Source organism: Monodon monoceros, unplaced genomic scaffold (genome assembly GCF_005190385.1).
Source record: "Monodon monoceros isolate NGI ecotype Baffin Bay Population unplaced genomic scaffold, NGI_Narwhal_1 Super_Scaffold_15, whole genome shotgun sequence".
Classification (NCBI taxonomy): domain Eukaryota; kingdom Metazoa; phylum Chordata; class Mammalia; order Artiodactyla; family Monodontidae; genus Monodon; species Monodon monoceros.
The window spans coordinates 30,810,486-30,827,019 of NW_021703771.1; the positions used below are offsets into that span (position 1 = coordinate 30,810,486).

The 16,534-nt window shown below is 44.1% G+C and overlaps 1 protein-coding gene across 2 annotated transcripts in view; it reads right to left on the bottom strand.

The window, feature by feature from the left end:
* FAXC (failed axon connections homolog, metaxin like GST domain containing) overlaps positions 1–16,534 on the bottom strand; it is an 80,185-nt gene that overhangs the window by 38,272 nt on the left and 25,379 nt on the right. For both annotated transcript variants that reach the window (XM_029224204.1, XM_029224205.1), the window contains 2 exons: positions 13,814–14,010; positions 4,430–4,653 (listed from right to left, as the gene is read on the bottom strand). In XM_029224204.1, coding sequence (XP_029080037.1) covers positions 4,430–4,653; positions 13,814–14,010 — 421 coding nt within the window. The remainder of the gene's footprint in view (positions 1–4,429; positions 4,654–13,813; positions 14,011–16,534) is intronic.

The window sequence follows — 16,534 nt, forward strand, 5'->3', positions numbered from 1 at the left end:
CCTGCCTCCACCCACACTGCTTCCCAAAACCTAACATTTGTTTTTAATTTTTACATCTTTCATTCTCTTCAGACTCTTACCCTTTGGGGCGGAGGATGGAAATAGACAATGTGTGCCCTTCTTGCCTGAGGTGGCAATCAAGCACCTACTACATGGAGGGTATCTCTGCTTTAAACAGAGGGGTCGGGCTTCCCTGGTGGCACAGTGGTTAAGAATCTGCCTGCCAATGCAGGGGACACGGGTTCAAGCCCTGGTCCAGGAAGATCCCACATGCTGCGGAGCAACTAAGCCCGTGGGCCACAACTACTGAGCCTGCGCTCTAGAGCCCACGAGCCACAACTACTGAGCGCACATGCCACAACTACTGAAGCCCATGGACCTAGAGCCCGTGCTCCGAATCAAGAGAAGCCACCGCAATGAGAAGCCTGCACACCGCAAGGAAGAGTAGCCCACTCTCACCACAACTAGAGAAAGCCCACACGCAGCAACAAAGACCCAACTCAGCCGTAAATAAATTTATTAAAAAAAAAAAAAAAAAAAGAGGGGTCGGGGACCACGCAGAACTAAACAGGGACTGGCACTGACCACTAGGCGACCCCCTAATCAGCTCTCACAGCACCTTGAACCTCTCCTTCCTGAATTTCCTCTCCTCCTTGTACTTTAACTTGCTTGCTGTTTGATTGCTTCCAACATGCCACGCACCATTCTGAGCACTTTACATGTATTACTTTTCTTCTCGTGGTGATTGTCCCCATTTCAAACATAAGGAAACTGAGGCCTAGAGAAGTTAAGAAATGTGCCCAGGGTCTCAGAGCTAGTTAATGAGGAAGCTGGGGTCTGCCTCTGGCTCTCAGGTCATCACTCTCGAATGAGTCAATCAATCATCAATCAATCAAGGTACACCCTCCATTTTCTAAAAATCCTCTCTCTTATTAGGATTGTTTATTTTTATTTCTCTAGATACTAAATATTTCTGACAAATTCTATTTCTAATATTTAAAATTTTTATTGCCATTGTGCATGGATTTTTTAAATTATATTTTCTAATTGCTTATTTGGCATACTCAAGAAAACTATAGATGTCTGCATGCTTGTAACCTTTGCAGACTTACTGGACACTCCCATTAGCTGTTATAACTTTAGTTGATTCTCCATTATTTTAGCCACTTAATCTCTTAATTTCAGTAAATAATAATTCTGACTCCTCCTTTCCGACATGAAGATATCATTTTTTCATGTTGTCCAACTATGTTGTCAGGCTCTCCCACCTCCGTGTTTCCTGTATGATAAAGTATACATCTCTGAGCATGATAATTATTACCCTTTATAATATGGCCCCAACTACCTTTTGATCTTCATTTCAACCATGATCCCAAAATGCCCCTCACCCAGGACTCCTTTTCTCGTGATTTGCCTGGGAGACCCTTCCTTATTTTCTGCATGGGGACAACTGTTTACTTTCTTGAGCCAACACAGCTGCTGCCACCTCTCCTAGAGCCCTGCACGGTTCTTCTGCCTCTTTGCCCCTGGGAGCACAGACCTCTATCACAGGCCCTACCGCAGCCCGACTCGTGCACTTGTGCATGGTAACCACTTCTTCAATGGAGGGTCAGATCGTAAAAACTGTAGGCTATCCAGGCCACATTTGATCTCTGTTGGATTTTTTCCTTACATTTTAATAATGTAAAAATGATTCTTAGCTCACAGGCCATTTAAAAAAAACAAAACAACAACAACAATAGGCCACCAGCTATGGGCTGTAATTTGCCTGCTCCTGGCTTATAGGTTCATCCCTCCCACTCGACTATAGGCACTTGAGAGCGGGAACAAGCTCTAACTCATCTTTGTAATCAATCTCCCAGCTCCTGGCACATAGAAGGTGTCAAATCACTGAAGTCAGTTGAACTGAAACAGCAATAACTAATTTATCCTAATGAGTCAAATACATCCCTGGACAATTTCCCCAAATCTTGAAATAGTTCAATAAAAAGTCATTTTGCATTTTGAGTCTCTTAGGCAGCTGGACATTAAAAGTAAGCTATACAGGGCTGCCCTGGTGGCGCAGCGGTTGAGAGTCCTCCTGCCGATGCAGGGGACACGGGTTCGTGCCCTGGTCCAGGAAGATCCCACATGCCGCGGAGCAGCTGGGCCCATGAGCCATGGCCGCTGAGCCTGCGCGTCCGGAGCCTGTGCTCTGCAACGGGAGAGGCCACAGCAGTGAGAGGCCCGCGTACCGCAAAAAAAAAAAAAAAAAAAAAAAAAAAAAAGTAAGCTATAACCCTGGGTGAAGGGAGAAATAGCTGCTTTCTGCCTCATTTAGTAAGAAAAACTATGATGTTCAGCCCCAGAGCCTCTCCCTCCCCAAATGCAGAAAAAGTGCTTCTCCTGTGATAGAGTTCAAAGCTAGACTGCTCCCTGGGCCCCCGTACAGAATATAACTCTAGTAAAATCCAGCTTTGCAAGTAACCCACTCAGTTTCTCATCCTAGAAAATCACCTGGACTTGGGATGCTGTTGTGAATACTTGCCACTGACAGCCTAGCTATCAGTGATCCATTTGTCTCCCATCTCACCATCACTGGGGTGGAAGCATTCTTCTGAGTCATTAAATACCAGAGGGACACTGGCGTTATCGTTATTATTGCTATCACCCTGCCCCCAGGTTCTCCCAACCAAAAATGCTCTATAGAAGGGAGACGATCACCCCACTCTAGTTAAGGAACGAACACTGTTGTTAGAGATGAGCTGTCATCACTTCAGGGTCTCCACTCTTGGCTTTCTGGGGCTCCCAACAGCGTGAGTTGGGAAGGAAGCCAGGAGCAGATAGAGCCGCTGCTAGGAGGAAATGGCCCTCTGTGCACCTGCTCTGTGTGAGGCCGAGAGTCCGATACTAAGTTTCCAAAGGAACGAGGCAAACTCGAGGCAAATTCCATTCATACCTACATCAGGCAGGCCCACTTGGGCCCAGGGAGGCAAAGCACCAGGAGGTCCAGACAGCATCAACCTCCAAGCCAGGCAGGGCTCCTGAGTGTCTATTTAGGGCAGGAGCCCAGCGGCGTCAAACCCCCCACATGACAAGGCTGGCCAAGAGCTGGATGCCCTGTTGGGCTCTCCCCCTGCAGGCCAGGTTCAGGGGAGGACTCCAGGTCCAGTAAGTGGAGCGAAGAGCATGAGGAAGCCCATGAGAGTGGGCCACCCTGCACAGGGGTGGTTACACCCAGCACAGCCCCCCGTTCCTCGGCACCAGGTAGGTTTCAACAAAACAAATCCCAAACCCCACTTCCTGGAGGAGGTGAAGTACCTAGTGTGCTCCAGAATGGACAGTGAGGGTACTGAGAGGGGGTCAGTGAAAACTCACTGACAAAATCAGCAGCCCCAAAGGACTAGGTCCTATGACCTTGGCTCCGTATATGTTAGCTGTTTCCAGGAGAGGCCGTCATTCCACACACTGAAGCTCCTGAATTCGAATGATCTGCTTGTGACCTGTCAGAGCTGAGACGCAAACTCTGTCCAGTACAAAGTCACATCAGCCCAGCCACCTCCAGCCGACCAGGTGAGCAAGGGAGTGTCACTCGGCTAAGCATCCTCACCCACCCACGAACAGATGCCGCTCTGTGCTTCTCTCTGAGAGGCTTCCCAACACAGCTAAACCCACTGGGTGCAGTAAATACAAAATCAGAAGAGTTAAAACATGCTAATAAGAGGACGACTCGGATTACAAAGGGAAATGAAAGAGGTGAGAAAATGTCAAATGTTGCACGTGTACTCGGGCTGGGTCAGCATCTCTCTTAGCTTGATGTTGACAGCACCCAGTCGCATCTTCTGAGCAGATGTGTTTATAAACTGCCTTTTACCCTGACCTGTTTATAAACAGAAGAGCTTCCTTGCTCAAAATCCCCCTTGGCTCACGACACATTCAGAAATGCCAGCATCACTTACAGCTAGTTAGTAATGCTACACCATGTTCCACGTTCTCTTTACACGAGGCAACGCCACACTAGAAACAGTCATGCTCTAGTGATTAAAAAGAGAGACAAGTGGGCTTCCCTGGTGGCGCAGTGGTTGAGAGTCCGCCTGCCGATGCAGGGGACACGGGTTCGTGCCCCGGTCCGGGAAGATCCCACATGCCTCGGAGCGGCTGGGCCCGTGAGCCATGGCCGCTGAGCCTGCGCGTCCGGAGCCTCTGCTCCGCAATGGGAGAGGCCACAACAGTGAGAGGCCTGCATACCACAAAAAAAAAAAAAAAAAAAAAAAGAGAGACATGTGCTCCTGAAAATTAGGGGACTTGATTAAATGGTGCGACTGCAACCTACATGTGGAAGCAAAGAAACGAACAAAAATAAAACTTTAAGTCAGTAAACTAACAGTGCTTTACTAATCATGCAAAAAGTAAGGATAGAAAATATAGAATAGAAGACGTGGTACGTTACCCAGAAGCCCTGCTAAAGACCGCATGTCCTTCTCCATCAGCATGTAAATCTCCTCCTCTGAGAAGCGGCCAATGCCGTGGCCGTGCATCTCGCGTTTCACGATTCCTTTCGTTATGTGGCACACGACCCACCTCAGCAGGTTACTGAAGGGACCGCCACCACTAAGAGAGAGCATCTTCCGGGTCTCATTGAGATTGTCCACCCACTGGCAATAAGCTAAGGTCCTGCAATTGCGTGGAAACAAGTTACTACTGTGCGTTAGGTACATAGCAGGTCCACAGAGTCAAGTTCCAGTGAGGGGTTGGGAATTTAGCACACTCTGGAGGACTGAATCATTGCAGCTTTTCCAAAGAGCAGTCTGCACGGCAGCTATTACAACAGACTCTAGTCCATGCCTGGACTTAGGGCCTGAGGGAGAAACAGTGACAAACGCAGACAGCTTGCCATGCTACCATCCCACTGAACTGCAGCTGCCCACAGATCCCCCAGCCCCCAAGGCCATGCTTCTGCTTTCTCTCAGCCAGCCCCACAGAAAACAAGTAGACACCCACTTTAAAAGGCTTTTAGACAAGACAGTGAGTACCTACGTGGCGGGGTGGGGGGCATCGGGAAGGAGGCAGCAAGGACTGGGGTGCTGGCTTCATTCTTTCTTGATCAAAGTAATGGTTATAAAGGTCTGTGCTCTGTGGGGTTTTTTTTTTAATTTTTACAGTGATTTACAATGTTGTGTTAGTTTCAGGTGTACAGCAAAGTGATTCCGTTTTATAAATATATATATATATACTTATATACATGTATTCTTTTTTTACATTCTCTTCCATTATAGGTTATTACAAGATATTGAATTTAGTTCCCTGTGCTATACAGTGGGTCCTTGTTGGTTATCTATTTTATATATAGTAGTGTGTGTATTTTAATGCCAAACTCCTAATTTATCCCTCTTCCCCTTTGATAATCATAAATTTGTTTTCTATGTCTGTGAGTCTATTTCTGTTTTGTAAATAAGTTCATTTGTATCATTTTTTTTAGATTTCACATATAAGCGATATCATATGATACTTGTCTTTCTCTGTCTGGTTTAGTTCACTTGGTGTGATAATCTCTAGGTCCATCCATGTTACTGCAAATGGCATTATTCTTTTTTATGCTCTGTGTTAATTAATTAAGCTGCACATTTTTGTCTTATACACTTTGTGTATGCATTTTATATTTCCTGATATGAAAGGATTTTTTAAAGAGAAATCTTTTTGCCTTTTTGACACGATCAGGGAATAGGTATAGCTGTCTATGTTTACTATAACCATATAAATTATAAATAGTACATAAATGATTCATTCTCCAGAAAGGCAGCTCTCTGCTTTGGTTTGCTCTCCAGGACCCTAGAGTGCGCATGAACACCAAAGGAACTTGGTTGGATCAGTCTTCCCATCTGGGTGGTGCTCATGGCAAACACCCACCCGTCCAGGGGCTCCTGCGTAGTATGTGTGGACAGCTAAGCAGCTATTCACTGCTCATGTGCTATGCTGGTTGCAATACCCAAGCCTTTGCTGAGTTTGTTCTCTGAACCTGGGCAATCGTAGGAATGTTTTTATGGTTCATAGTGTTGGTAGATAGAAATTAAAAGGTTTTCCTACTGAAGGCTAAGAAAAACATAGCTGTAGGCGTACAGGCAGAAGATGTTTTAGCTTTTCCTCACAGTGAGCAATAAAAGCTGTACTGGAGTCATCCCTACTCCCACCGTTGGTTGATACAGCAGTAATGGTCACTTGGAAAACATCAGAGGAATGAAAATATTTTTTACAGAGAGAACGCAAGGGTTGATAGCCAACTGTAGCTACTTTCCACCTCAAGAAAAAGAAAAAAAAGCGGAAAATAAGGCCCTGAAATTCTGATCATTTTATATAGTTCTATTCTTTTCAGCGCTCTTTCCTGAGTATGAAAATAAGAAGAAAAAAAAAAGATTTCTCTCATCTTTTTAAGCCTTCCTGATTTTTACTGAAAAGTCCCACAACCAATTTCAACATACTCTGTACTACAACCACAACTCTTCTTTATTAGCTTTTTAAAAGATGCTTACAAATCTTGTTAGAAATATTTGTGTACCTCTTTTTGTAAGGATCTCAAAATAAAGTATTGAGGAGGAAAGAAATTTTGACTGAAAAGAGGAAAAAGTACATTGCAATGGTGATTAATATGTAGATTAATTAATATGTAGAAAAAGTACATTGCAATGGTGATTAATTAATATGTGTTAATTAATATGTTATTAATATTAATATATCTTATATATTAATATTAATTAATATTAATGTGTATATTAATATTAATTAATATTAGTATGTATATTTTATATGTTGATATTAATTAATATTAATGTGTATATTTTATGTATTTATATTAATAGGTATATTTTATATGTTAATATTAATTAATATTAATATGTATATTTTATATATTAATATATAAAAGATTTCATTTATTCTAATAGATTCTTTATACACATGCAAACAAAACACTTTTCTATTTCCTCTTCTTTTTATACCTGCAGTCATGAGGGTGTCAATTTTCAAATTTCTTCGGAATAATCAGCACTTTGATTCTAACTGTACTAGATCTAAATTCACAATAAAAGGCCTCTACCATCCTTGATTATTTTGGAAGTCAGTGATCTGAGAATAAAACTAAATTATCCTAAGTTAAGTATGACCAGGTAATGATAGCATCCAGGAAGCATCTAAAGCATAAAAGTGAGGAATATGGTGGCTCTAAACGGACAGGTTGATGTGAAAAAGAATACATTCTTTGTAGACAAATTGCACGGGCTTTATCACAAGCACAACTGATCTTGAAGAATGAGCAGAAGTTCACCAGCATGAAGCAGAGGCAGAGGCATGTGCACGAAGAGCCCTGGCTGCTCTATGAACTGCAAGAACCTCAGGACGGGCGGGTGGGGTCCGGGATGCCTGAGGGAGCTTGTAAGAGTTGAAGCTAGAAGGGTGGGCAAGAATTGGGTCAGGAGGGGTCTGATGCCAAGGGTGCTAAGATTTATTCAGAAAGCAAAGTTTAACCACCAAAAGGTTTAAAGCAGACAAGAAACATAATCACATGTGTGGCAAGGTGAGGAAAGGACCGGAAGGGAGAAACCACAGAGGAAGTCATCTCCCAGGCTGATGGTTGGAGTGGATGGTAACCAGTACCAGCATACACGAGGTGGGACAGATTTAGGTGACCAAAGATGAATTAACCTGTTGCATCTGAAGGTTCCATGGAACCTCCAAGGGAGGATGTCCCGAAGGTTGCGAATTCACAAGATAGGTTTAGACTCAAGAGAAAGAATTTATGGGCAGGGGCATGGCGGTGGCAGTTTCAAGGCTGTGAGAGGAGCTGAGGTCACCTAAGAAAGTTTCTAGTATAAGGAGTGGTTTGGGAGAAACCTAGTTCAAGGGTAAGTGAGAAGACCAGAAGGCCAGGCTGGAAGGGCCAGCTTGGAGAGAAGTAGGGACACCGCTCTCTGTGAGATGGAGATGTGAGGGGCTGCAGAGAGGTTCCAGGTTCCCGCCTGATGAACTTGGTCTCCTCTGAGAGCAGGAAATGAGGGCGCGGGCAGAAGACGAGGACGGAGCACTGAGAAGAGAGTCTGAGAAGACCAACGGGTTAGAGGAGCAGGCGGAGAGGGAGGAGGCAGCTGCAGTCTGGGCCACACAGCTGAGCACGGACGAGAAACGCCTCCCGGCCCCGATGCAATGGGGTAAGGTTCTCCACCTGCGTTGGCAGGTCAGATGCAGGGCAGAGAAGAAACACTGGGTTGATTCAGAATTTTGCAGCTAAAAGTAACCTCAGAAACTGTCTGGCCTTCTTCCCTTCTCTTTCCCACCCTGCTCTCTATTTCTTTCCTCTCTTTCACTCCCTGTGCCCCAAATTACAGACCAGTATCAGGGAAGAGAAGCAAATGAGGGCCAGGCAGGCTCTTCCAGGGTCAAGCCCCATAAAGTGTGTATAAACGACAATGTCAGGTCAACTTCTACAGGTCAAAGACATCACTCATGCATGCTTCCATATCATAACAACCACTAATCCATGTCCTCCCACACCCAAGCTTCCTGAAAACTCTCCACGTGGTGGGTCTTCCATCCCCACCACTCCACCGAAACCACTCTCGTCCAAGTCAACAATCCCTTCTTATTGCAAAGCTCACATACATTTTCTTTCCATCTTTATCTCTCTTAAACTCTCCGCAGCAGCCAACACCATCATCCTCTTAGAATTCTCCCTTAGCTTACGTCTCTACTGCTTTATCTCTCACCTCTTCCATGTTGCCAAGATTTTTCTCTTTATTCCTTCCACCTTCTTACACGTCACTCATAGGGTGATCTGATTTTCACACTCATGATTTCAAAGTGAGGACTGCCCATGAGACCTCTGCCCTGAGGTCCACGGATCCATGTGAAGGAGCCTCGGGAGCTCAAACCAACATTTCCAAAGTTGGATTCACCCTCTTCCTTTCCTCCAGTTCTGCTACTCTTCACCCAAACCAGAAAGAACCCCAGGAGTTCCTGTTCACCGCTCCCCACGCCTCACTCCTGAGAGCCAGTCACCCTGTGGCTTTGCCCTTTTCTCCAACTCAGTTAACACTGCAGTGCAGGCTGCACCACTGCTCAACCCTGAGGGCAGTGGCCTCCTTGCAGGTCTCCTGACAGCCCCTCAAGGCCCTCCAGAAATCCATTTCCCCTGAGGCAGCCACAAAAAGCCTCCTAAAACACAAATCGAATGGCACCGCGCTGCCTCTCAGAGTCATCCATTAACTCCCCATAGCTGCTTAGCTTGGCACGCCAGCCTCCCACCCCTCCCGCAGCCGGACCCCAACACTTGCATCACCTCCCGTGCACCCACCACACAGAATTACACATGCCCCCCCAGACACCCCTTTCTTGGGGTGTCTCATCTTCCCCTCTCACCTGGCCCCTTCACCTGCCACCCTGATTGGCCCTAGATTCTGCTGTGGCACCATATCCTCAGGAAGCTTTCCCCTCATTGCTCCGGCAGGTGCTGGTTGCCTGGCCTCGGTTCTTCAAACTCTCCCCCGGCGCTGGCCACTATGCAAGCTGGGGGCCTCCCTCCCCTGTGAGCCACCTGAGGACAGGGACGGCATCTCGTCACCTTGCTTCCCCGACCCCATCCAGCACAGTGCCAGCTACTGGTAGTCATCGATTCACTAAGTTTGCTGAAAGAATGAATTATCGATTGAATGAAAAGCCTTCACTTCTGAGCCAGCCTCTGCTAAGTAGTGTTTCTAAGGGCTGACAATATTTACACAGAGAAATGGAAAGAGAGATGTCTACGGAGAATGAAGAAGGGGCTGCCACCATTCTCTTCTAGGATCTGCCTCTTCACTCTCCACTGGGAAGAGGCCCACTGCACAAGGAATCATGAATTATTAACTGGAGAGGACGGGGAAGGCCAATTTGGAAACTAGACCAGGTGGAGCAATTAAAATAATTTCTCATTCTGAGAGCCTCTCTCAGGAAGTTGATATTCATTTTCGTTATCGCAACTGATGTATCTGGTCTCTCCTACAAAATGAGGTCAGAGAGGTTTTCTCTTTTTTCAATATTGATTATCTTAGAACAGAAGAGTAAACCCTGCTCAAACCTTTTTAAAGCAGATTAGGAAGGCAGGAAAGAAAAGCAGATCTCTGATGTTTTAATGACAATATCCCTCATTATAACCTAACATGAGGCCTGGCCCATAGCAGAAATGACTATTAGTACACATGTGAGAAACTGCAAACCATGGCAAACTACTGTTTGACAAATGAGTCTTAGCATATGGCCTTCCCAACCATGAGAACGCCTTTTTCTGGGTCATGCTACATCCTTGCCATCTTTCACTTGTACTCTAAATGCTCAAGGGTGCGAGAGCATGTGATATGCTTCTGTAATTTCACCACATTTCACAGGCATTAGATTAGCCTTTCCAAACAGGGGTCCTCACTACATCTAAAAGTAAGGGTGGAGGGGGACAAAAAAAGAAAGGAGAAGGGACCACATCAATTGAGCTGTAATCAGGGAGAAAGTGTCTCCTGGCTTTTAGAGAAGGAGATCTTGGGTAAGTCATTTTATTAAAGCATCCCAACTCTCCCATTCACCAAAAGCCAAAATCAAAATTTAAAGATTATGGCCAACCTAAAAATGAATTTGAATCCTCTATTCTAACACCTATATTTTTATGGGTAAAACTGTTATGGCTATAGATAGTTTGACAACGGTGCCCTGCACACGTCCCTATGGGGTTGGAAGGCGCGCAAGACACTCAGTAGTGTCCACAAGGGGGCAGTATGTCACACAGAAGCAGCTATAGCTTCTGTTACCAAAACTCAGTTTCGTTCCAGTAATCAGACTTCGCTTTTACACCGGCTTCCCTGCATTAGATCTAACTTGAGCATCCAGTGGAACAAAGGGAATGAAAACCCATCTCCCTCATCTTCAGTAATAGCTGTATAATGCAAGTGTATGGATTTCAAGTTCAGGAAAAACCACTTTATAGCTGAGTGTGCTTATTTGAACAGACCTAACTCAGAGCTTCAGAATTATGTGATGTTATATAATGACAGCCGTCCAATGTCTTCGCTTTTCAGAAAATCATATGTGAAGTGGAGTATTTTTAAAGTTTCAGACCAAAATAAACATATCTGAAAACTCCAGATAATTGAATCAACTGAGTCAAACAATTGATTCCACTTCTTCCACTTCTGTTAAGTACAAACACAACCTTAGAGCACGCTGATGGTCAGAATTTAACAAGCTCTCATGGAAAGCTCATACTCGTAATATTTTCTTACATATTGTGGTCAGTTCCCTATGCTGGCCCCCGGTTTCCACAGGTACACATTTTCTTACCATGGGTTGCACGGGCAGTGTGGGGCTGGGAGGCGGGGTGGGGGTGGGGGGTGTCTTTTCTCCCCTGGGATTTAGAGCTCTCAGGAAAGCCTGTTCGGGATCTCCCCAAAGCAAGAAGTTGGCTAAAGGTTTGGAAAGTTTATGAAACAGAGAAAGTTTGTTTTTCCTTCTACTACTAGAGACTAAAAGAAATTGGAGGAATTCGGATTTTTTTTTTGAAAGTTCACTGGATATTTATATCTCAGTCAAGACCTGACCTCCCACCTTCACTATCTGTTCCTCAAATTAACCCTTGAGACACAAACGAGAAACAGTAGCTAACCCAAAAAAAGTATTTTTTTAATTAAAAGAAGAAGAATCTACAAATGACCTAAGCAACTTCCCAAGCACTTGAGGGTTTGTAGTCTGTAAAATTAAGATTCTTCCCCACCAGGGTACCACCTCCCAACTCTCTCTCCTACCCCTCCCCACCACACCCCATCTCGTTAGCAGGGACCCTCTCATTAGGAAGAGAACGGAAGGGAAGAGCAGGAGATGAACCTCTACCAGAGAGTAAACATATATAAAATGTCACTAATACCCAGAGCAAGAAGCAGTGATGGGTGGTACTTGGGAATCTAGCTGGATCAAAATCTTTCTAACTTGAATATAAATTTTATGAACCACTACAGAAAACAAAGAGTGTAGAAAAATACCAACTTAAATGTAAGACTTCCGGCTTTTCAGGCAGCTGACAAAGTGCTAGCTCTCCGCATTAATGGGCCCATCCACTAAAAAATATAGCACTTTGACGGTGGCCTCAGCAAGGGAAGACACCGAGGGTTTTTGGGTGCCTGTACTGGTTCTTCATTTCCCTGATCGCTGCAAAGCGGGGACTGGAACCTGGCAAGCAGGTGAGACGACTCTGTCTCTCAAAGGTTTTTCCCTGAGACTAAGCATGTCACCTGCACTCATGCATTTTGGTCCACATTGCAAGCCCTGCACTCTTTGAGAGGGGAGGGCCAGCAGTTCTCCACAGGTACTATAAGGAACAGACCCGAGTTCATTCTGGGCACACGGAGTCTGTGATCACTCCCAGGCTGATCTGCACCCCTGACTCCACTCTGTCTGGTTCCCTCCTTCCTCCCACCCTCTGCAGTGAGAAGGGGAAGAAAGTGGTGCTTCAGGTCAGCCCTGGAATAAAGTGAGCAAGAACTGAAAGTGGAAAAAGAAAACGAAAAACAGACGGTCACAGAATCCAAGAGACAAGTTTTCCATTTAGAAAGAGAGCTGAATGGAGGAAATAGGAATGTGATGGCAAAAAACCTTCTACAATCAACCCCACAGCGAGTGAATCCCTTGGTGGAAGAGGTAAAAGCTACTCGATGAGCAATAACCCAGGAGTAACAATTAATGCCAAAAAAAGTGGGCTCAGCAATTCTTTATTAAATCTTTGGAACAAGATAAAGTGCAGAAATCAGGGAGAAAACGTCTCTTATCTATTGGAGTGTATAGAAAGATGCTAAAACTCCAGAAGACGGATGAAAGAAAAAGAAGAAACCCACATATCAATGAGCTTGTAAAGCAAGAAGAACCAAGTCTGCTTAACTCAGGTGATGTCACAGCCAGCACGCCAGGTGCAGCACAGGGGTACCTACCTCATCCACACAGTGTGTGTTAGGCTTCGTACTCAGGGAATACGGGCTAGGAGTCAGCCAATCAAGGCAAGGTACAGGATAGGAGTCAGCCAATCAAGGCAAGGTACAGGATAGGAGTCAGCCAATCAGAGCAAAGTACAGGCTAGCAGTCAGCCAATCAGGGCAAAGTTGCTCAGAAAATAGTAGTATGCTTTACTTCTGGATCATAGAGAAGCTCTTGTCATCCAAGGAAAACTGACAATACTCTGCCAAAGCTTGCTTAATTCATGTCACCTGAGACTTCTGTCCTGCCTTAGTCTTCTGTTCCTTCTGGGTATCTGATGTACTATCACTTTAATTCAGCAGTTTGTACTGGTAAAAAGCCCAGTCGACTGAAATATCTCCCTCACCTCAGTGACTTAGATTAGGGGTCAGCCAACTATACAGCCCATGGGCTAAGAAGTTTTCATATTTGTAAATGGTTGAGGAAAAAAAAATCAAAAGAATAGTATTTCGTATTAAATGAAATTCAAATTTCAGTGCTTTTGTTTTATTGAAACACAGTCACACTTACTCATGTGTGTACAATCTGCGGCTGCCTTTGCATTAAAACTGCAGAGTTAAGTAGTTGCCACAGACACATATGGCTCGAAAAGCCTAAAATATGCACTAGCTGGGCCTCCACAGAAAATGTCAACCCTGCTCTAGATACCTAGAAACTTAACAGTCGTAACTTTGACCCCTAAGTCAGTCAGAATGTAGAACACTTTGGAAAAGGCGGGGGGTAGTGTCTGAAAAGTGAAACAACTTAGCTTACTCCAAACGATAGGGACAGGCCCTGGACACCCACCCAGGCGCCCGCGGGGACTCACCAATAGAAATGCTCCTCCACCATCTTAGTCACTGCCCTGGAGATGGCTCTTTCATGAGGACCAAGGTTTTTGTTTAAATTCACTCCAAGTTTCTCTTCCAGAAAGTCAATTATGAATTCTGTCCCAGAAACTTTTTCATGATTATATTCAATCCAAGGCATTTTCCCTTGAGCAGAGAGCTTTCCACCAAAATAGTTCTAAGCAAAGTAAATTTTAAAAAGAGAAAAGCAATGTTTTATTTAAACTTCACTGTATGATTAACAGAAACAAATATTCCAACGGCATATTTGATGGTGACTGCACTATTCAAGTGAATGAACTCAGCATATAAACTCTTCAGGGAATAAGTAGTTACTCTTAAAAAAAAAAGATTTGTCTCACATGAAAATATTACTTTACTCCCATAGATTTTATCATGGGTTCTGGCTTACTGTTTAAAAAAAAAAAAAAAAAAACAGCAGGGAGGAAGGGAAGTGTTGAAATGATCCCGATCCTGGTAAGAGTCAGTCTAGTTATAATATATGAACAACCCAAAAATGCAAAAAGTAAACATAAACCATGAGGAGGCTTGTACTGACCAGGCTACTGATCAAAAACCTCACTTGAAACCCAGTAGCTTACACTTGAAAATGCTTAATACCACCACACTGCCAACAACTGGTCCCAGAAATTATAAGTTAGGTGTACCAAAGTGTGTCCAACAGACTTAACTCCAGTGCCTGTGAAAATGCAGATTCCTGGGCCCCGCCCAGATCACTGGGTCAGAATCCAGGGAAAAGTGCCCAGAAATCTGTGTTTTCGACAAGCTCCCTGTGATTCACACCCACACTAGAAGCTTACAGTGTCTCAGAGGGGATTCTGATCCCAGAATGGGGTGGGGTGGCGAGGTGGAGGTGGAGTCACACACTTCATAGACACTGAGAATGACAGAGTAACACCTTCTCACTATATTAAAAGATCTTAACCACACTGATGGAGGGGATTCTGCGGTAATGATTGCATATACTCAATCCCTTTTCTCAGTAAATTTGGATTGTGTAGAACCCAAAGTTGATTTTTAAACCTGAATCCATTTTGGGGTGGACTACACAGACTAAATTAATCAGATTATTACAAACTCTTCCTCATACTTCATACAAGTCGATAGTTCAGATACTGTGGGCTAATAGCAAGTGTTGGTTCCTGTGGAGGAAACTGAACTCTCAAATATTGCTGGTGGGAAAGTAAAACGGCACAACCACTTTGAAACCATGTGACAGTTTCTTAAAAAGTGAAGTACACACCTGCCACTCAATCCAGCCATTTCACTCCTAGGTATTTACCCAAGAGAAAAGAAAGCATATGTCCATGCAAAGACTTGTACACAAATGTTCATAGAAGCTTTATTTTCAATTGTCAAAACCAGGAAAAAAAAATCAAATGCTCATCAAGAGGTAAATGAATAAACAAATTCTGGTGTAACCTTACCATGGAATACTACTCAGCAATAAAGAGGAATGAACTATTGATACACACACAATGAATTTGGTAGAGAACAATGGGGACTTTAACTGCTCTCTGACTCTTGGTGTCTTGATTTCTTACCTCATTGATTATTCTAAAGAAATTCATTCTAGGCCTAAGCCTGGAAAAGGGAGTTATTGGGGCTGCTGCTAGCCACATTGTTTTTGTGCAATTTGGAAAATGGAGCTTCCTCTGGGTGGATACAGTCCATGCCAGGATTCACAGCTTGGCAAGAGGTGGGTCCAGATTTTGCCCCCACTCCTTGGCCAGGCACTGTTGTGCAGTGAACAACCTGCACAACTATACATGGCAGCCCTAGACATTACTCCTGAAGTTGAGAAATGTCAAGTTTTAAAAGTTGCTGGTACATCTGACATTTTTATAATTTGTACACTAAAGATGTGAATTTACCATATAACATAGTATCTGCTTCAGACTGCTCTTGATACCACCCATATCCTCCTTCCACATCACCTTCTAGACTCTTGTCGTTCACAGATGGATTCTATCCTGCACACCAACATCAGAGGGAGCTGTCTGTAGTGCAAATAAGGTGCAGGACCTCTGTTGCTCAAAATTACCCAACGGCTTTAATGGGTCTAGTCTAACCCCCTTCACAAAGCAGTCTAGGCCCATACCATCTAATCGCCACCCACCTGCCCAGCCTCCCTGCTGCCAGTGCCTCTGATTTCCTGAATTCCAACTGCCCACCCCTAACCAAGTCAAAGTCCTGCCATCTCTCTGACTTTGTACACTCCTGTACCTTGTACAGGAATCCCTTTGCCCATCCTCTGCAAGTCCTATCCATCCTAAAAAATTCAGTTCTAATTTCACCTTGTTGGTGAACCACTTCCTCAAGGCACAACCATTATCTGCCTTTCCTCCATGCTTCCACTGTGCAGTGTATATTCCCCTCCCCTTTCAGAATTGCTGTTTATACATCTGCCCTTCCCTCTAGTCCATTCATTCCCTGAGGACTTGGTACATTTTTATCTAGACCATTTTTTTAAATTGGGGTAATAAAAATCAGTGATGAACTCTTATAGGAATGAAAGTTCTACTAGGTTTTCATCATCAAAATTTTTTTTTTCCTTACTGGATAAAAAAAGCAGGAGACAACATTTTAGAGATACTATGAGTATATCTAAAAATTAGATGAATTCAAAAAATATTTTTAAAAAGAAACATAAAAATGTCCAAAGTAATTGTCAAAACTAT